At 50.7% G+C, this 5,000-nt stretch overlaps 1 protein-coding gene across 1 annotated transcript in view; it reads right to left on the reverse strand.

Annotated features, from left to right (window-relative positions):
- ptger2b (prostaglandin E receptor 2b (subtype EP2)) overlaps positions 1–2,577 on the reverse strand; it is a 14,287-nt gene extending 11,710 nt beyond the window's left edge. Inside the window, exon 1 of the mRNA XM_083562753.1 lies at positions 1,604–2,577. Within this exon, the coding sequence (XP_083418879.1) occupies positions 1,604–2,419 (816 nt within the window). The 5' untranslated portion in view covers positions 2,420–2,577. The remainder of the gene's footprint in view (positions 1–1,603) is intronic.
- Positions 2,578–5,000: the final 2,423 nt, after the last annotated feature.

The following is a 5,000-nucleotide window of genomic DNA, read 5'->3' on the forward strand; positions in this document are numbered from 1 at the left end:
ACCATCACCCCCACAACCACCACCACCATCACCCCCACAACCACCACCACCATCACCCCCACAACCACCACCATCACTCCCACAACCACCACCATCACTCCCACCATCACTCCCACAACCACCACCATCACTCCCACAACCACCACCATCACCCCCACAACCACCACCACCATCACTCCCACAACCACCACCACCATCACTCCCACAACCACCACCACCATCACCACCACCACCATCACCATCACTCCCACAACCTCACCATCACTCCCACAACCTCACCATCACCCCCACAACCACCACCACCATCACCCCCACAACCACCACCACCATCACTCCCACAACCACCACCACCATCACCCCCACAACCACCACCATCACTCCCACAGCCACCACCATCACCCCACAACCTCACCATCACCCCACAATCTCACCACCACCCCCCAACCTCACCATCACCCCGACAACCATCACTCCCACAACCACCACTCCCACAACCAGCACCATCACCCCCACAACCACCACCACCATCACTCCCACAACCACCACCACCATCACTCCCACAACCACCACCACCATCACCATCACCCCCACAACCACCATCACCCCCACAACCACCACCATCACTCCCACAACCACCACCATCACTCCCACAACCACCACCATCACTCCCACAACCTCACCATCACTCCCACAACCTCACCATCACTCCCACAACCAGCACCATCACCCCCACAACCACCACCACCCCCACAACCATCACTCCCACAACCACCACCACCATCACCATCACCCCCACAACCACCACCATCACTCCCACAACCACCACCATCACTCCCACAACCTCACCATCACTCCCACAACCAGCACCATCACCCCCACAACCACCACCACCATCACCCCCACAACCACCACCACCATCACTCCCACAACCACCACCACCATCACCATCACCCCCACAACCACCACCATCACTCCCACAGCCACCACCATCACCCCACAACCTCACCATCACCCCACAATCTCACCACCACCCCCCAACCTCACCATCACCCCACAACCTCACCATCACCCCGACAACCATCACTCCCACATCCACCACCATCACTCCCACAACCTCACCATCACCCCACAACCTCACCATCACTCCCAAAACCACCACCATCACCCCCACAACCATCACTCCCACAACCATCTCTCCCACAACCTCACCATCACTCCCACAACCTCACCATCACTCCCACAACTACCACCATCACTCCCACAACTACCACCATCACTCTCACAACCTCACCATCACCCCCACAACCACTACCATCACCCTCCACAACCACCACCATCACTTCCACAACCTCACCATCACCCCACAACCACCACCATCTCTCCCACAACCTCACCACCACCCCTACATCCTCACCATCACCCCACAACCTCACCATCACCCCACAACCACCACCATCACTCCCACACCCACCACCACCATCATGCACATACAAAATCTAAACACATCTAAACACCATTATGTTCTCTGCTCCGAGATCACATGTTCACCCCCTCAGTCTCTCAGAAAATCTCTAAACAGAAATAAGGAGTGAGTGAAACTCACCACGAGCGGAAGTGAGCAGATGAGGAAGGTGATGGTCATGAAAGCGAGCAGGACCAGGTGCTCGAGCTCCTCCGCCAGTGAGCGCGTGGAGGCTCTAAACCTGCGCGCGGAGCCCCGGTGCAGCTCGCGCCTCCGGTACATGAGCACGAGGTGGTAGATGACGCAGACGTTGCACAGCACAGTGCACGCGATCATGAGGAGCAGGCAGGACGCGTACAGGTTCTTGTAGACGAGGTGCGCGTGCTGTGAGGACAGAATGTCCACAAAACACCACGTCCCGGGACAGTACTGCACGTAGGCGCTGTAGTTAAAGACCGGCGCGAGGCAGAAGAGCGCGCCCGACACGTACGCCAGCGCGAGCGCCAGGTAGCCGCAGCGCGCGCTCAGGTGTCTCTCGTAGAAGTAAGGCGCAGCGATGGAGAGACACCGCTCGAGCGCCATGCACTGCAACAGCGCGAGCGTCACCAGGCTGAAGAACGTCATGGAGAAGCCGAAGTGCTGGCACGCGTCCACGCTTCCGCCCAGCGCGCGCACAGACTCGTTCCGCGTGTACGCCGCGATTACCAGCGGGCTGACCGAGCACGTGCCCAGTAGGTCGGTGACGAGCAGAGCGGTGAGCAACACCTGGAACAGCTGGCAGGAAGAGCGCTGACCTCGCGCGCTCTGCGTCCTCCTCCTGCGCCGGACCTCCAGCAGCACGAGCGCAGCCGCGTTCCCGAGAACCCCGGCGGAGAACATGAGCATGGAGGTGGTGGGAGAACCTTCACGAACCCAGAGGTCATCATCACAATGATCAGGGTGCCCTGTGTGGTTCATCGCTCGTGCGCGAGCTTACTCTGTCTGTGTCTTTGTACGAAGTTCTACTGATCCTGTATCTTCTCTGAGCTATTCATCTCTCTCTCTGTTTCCCACGGTGTGTGTGCGTGTACTTGTGTTCCCACATGTAGAGGAGGAGCTCACGTCGGCCACGCCCCCCAAAACTGAATCCACCCAGTTAAAGAAAAATTGTGCTTTTAACTTCCATCTATCAGTCCAACAGTGGTCTCTTTCTCAATAAGCTTCTTGGAAGTTCTTGTAGCCCATTCCAGCCTTGTGCAGGTCTACAATCTCGTTCCTGACGTCCTCTGGCAGCTCTTTGGTCTCACCCATGGTGGAGGAGAGGTTTGAATGATAGAGGTTGATTCTGTGACTGGTGTCTTTTACACACATAATGAGTTGATATTAGGAGAACTTTCTTGAAGGTACAGAAATAATTTGGGTGTGTGTTTTCACTTTGGTTTCAAAATGGTTTCACTTCATTTTTATTTACATTTGGAAAGGGAACTGCAACATTATGAAGAAGAGCGTTATCTCTGGATTGGAAGCTTTTTACTGCCATTTTTTGATACTTTCACACTCTTCAGTTAAACAGGGTTATTTGTGTGATTGTGGTTTTAAAAAACAATGAACATAGTAGCTTCCCGTGGGCTCACCGCCTGCAGGAGGGACCGTAAGGGACGGTGCTGTGAGGATTGGGCAGCAGTCGAAGGCGGGGGTCTGCTTAGGCTGCTGCCCCCGCGACCCGAATTACGGATAAGCGGGAGAAAATGGATGGATGGATGGATGAACATAGTAGATAATGTAGAGATAAAGAATCAGTAAATATTGTTCTTTATATCTCACATGTCTTTGATACCTTCTACTTCTCCCTTTTTCTTTCTGCTGTCAGAGTGAGTCTTGCTGGAGTCGAGTTAAACATGCTCCTGATCACCGTTTCTGCTCCTCTCCTCGGATCTGCCCACTCTGTCCTGGTCTTCTCATCAACGCCCTGGAGATCATAAAATTCCGGAGTAAGATCAGGAGCTTTGAGGATTTGGACTGTAGTTAATATCAACAGTCTGCTACACTGACTCAGGACTACAGTTTGCTCTGATCTCCATCACTGCACCTCAACATCGTTTATCTGTAATAAATGGACTTTCAGTGGAACCCAGATGAGGATGAGGTTCCCTCTTGAGTCTGGTTCCTTTCAAGGTTTCTTCCTTCTGCATCTCAGGGAGTTTTTCCTTCACCACAGTCTCCACCGACTTGTTCATCAGGGACAAACTTACACTTATAAACAACATCTTCATGTTTATCACCACATGATCTGTGTAAAGCTGCTCTGAGACCATGTTCATTATTAAAATGAATTGAATTGATTTGAGTCATCCACTGCTTCTCCCACGTATAAGATGAGACATTTAAGTGCAATCTTTCTCTTTATAAAAAAATAAAACTGAACTTTGGGGTCGGTTCCATTTTTTTTAACAGTGCAAAAGAGACTGAACCTCCAATGTTGGTCATAAAGATAAGTGTTAAACATTATTCAAAACTGTTAAGTATCTACTTTTATTTGTGTTTACTCAATAAAAACAAAATGCTTTTTATAAAATAAAGAAAACAAACATACACGTACTGACCCACATCTGAAAATGACCTGTACCTAATGGGAGACCCCTAACAGCTGAAAGAAGAAGAAGAAGAAAAAGAAGAGGAACATTGACTGGGGAATATATACCTAGTGATCCAGTCTGTCGTTCCTACTGCACACTTCACTGCTGTCACACTGTTCTCATACATGTCCTGCACCACCCTCACATACTTCTCTGACACACCTGACTTCCTCATACAATACCACAACTCCTCTCTCGGCACCCTGTCGTACGCTTTCTCTAAATCCACAAATACACAATGCAGCTCCTTCTGTCCTTCTCTATACTTCTCCATCAACATTCTCAAAGCAAATAATGCGTCTGTGGTGCTCTTCCTCGGCATGAAACCATACTGTTGCTCACAGATGGTCACCTCTTCTCTCAGCCTGGCTTCCACTACTCTTTCCCATAACTTCATGGTGTAACTGATCAACTTAATTCCCCTGTAGTTACTGCAGGTCTGCACATCTCCCTTATTCTTAAAGATCAGTACCAGCACACTCCTTCTCCATTCCTCAGGCATCTTCTCACCTTCCAGAATCCTGTTAAACAATCTGTTTAAAAACTCCACTGCATCTCTCCTAAACATCTCCATGCTTCTGCTGATATGTCATCTGGTCCAACTGACTTTTCACTCTTCATCCTCTTAATCGCTGCTCTCACTTCCTCCTTACTAATCCTATCCACATCTTGTTTCACCATCTCCACATCATCCAACCTTCTCTCTCTCTCTCTCTCTCTCTCTCATTTTCATCATTCATCAGCTGCTACAAATCCTTTTCTCCTTCCTTAGTGTCCAACTTCTCCTACAGCTCCTCATATGCCTTTTCCTTGGCTTTCACCACATCCCTCTTCACCTGCTGCTGCATCTCTTGTTCTCCTGCCTACTTTTCTCATCACTCTGTCGATCCCACTTCTGTTTCTCCAACTTCTTTCTCCTTCTG

This window comes from Silurus aristotelis, assembly GCF_946808225.1.
Source record: "Silurus aristotelis genome assembly, chromosome: 15".
NCBI classification, from domain to species: Eukaryota; Metazoa; Chordata; class Actinopteri; order Siluriformes; family Siluridae; genus Silurus; species Silurus aristotelis.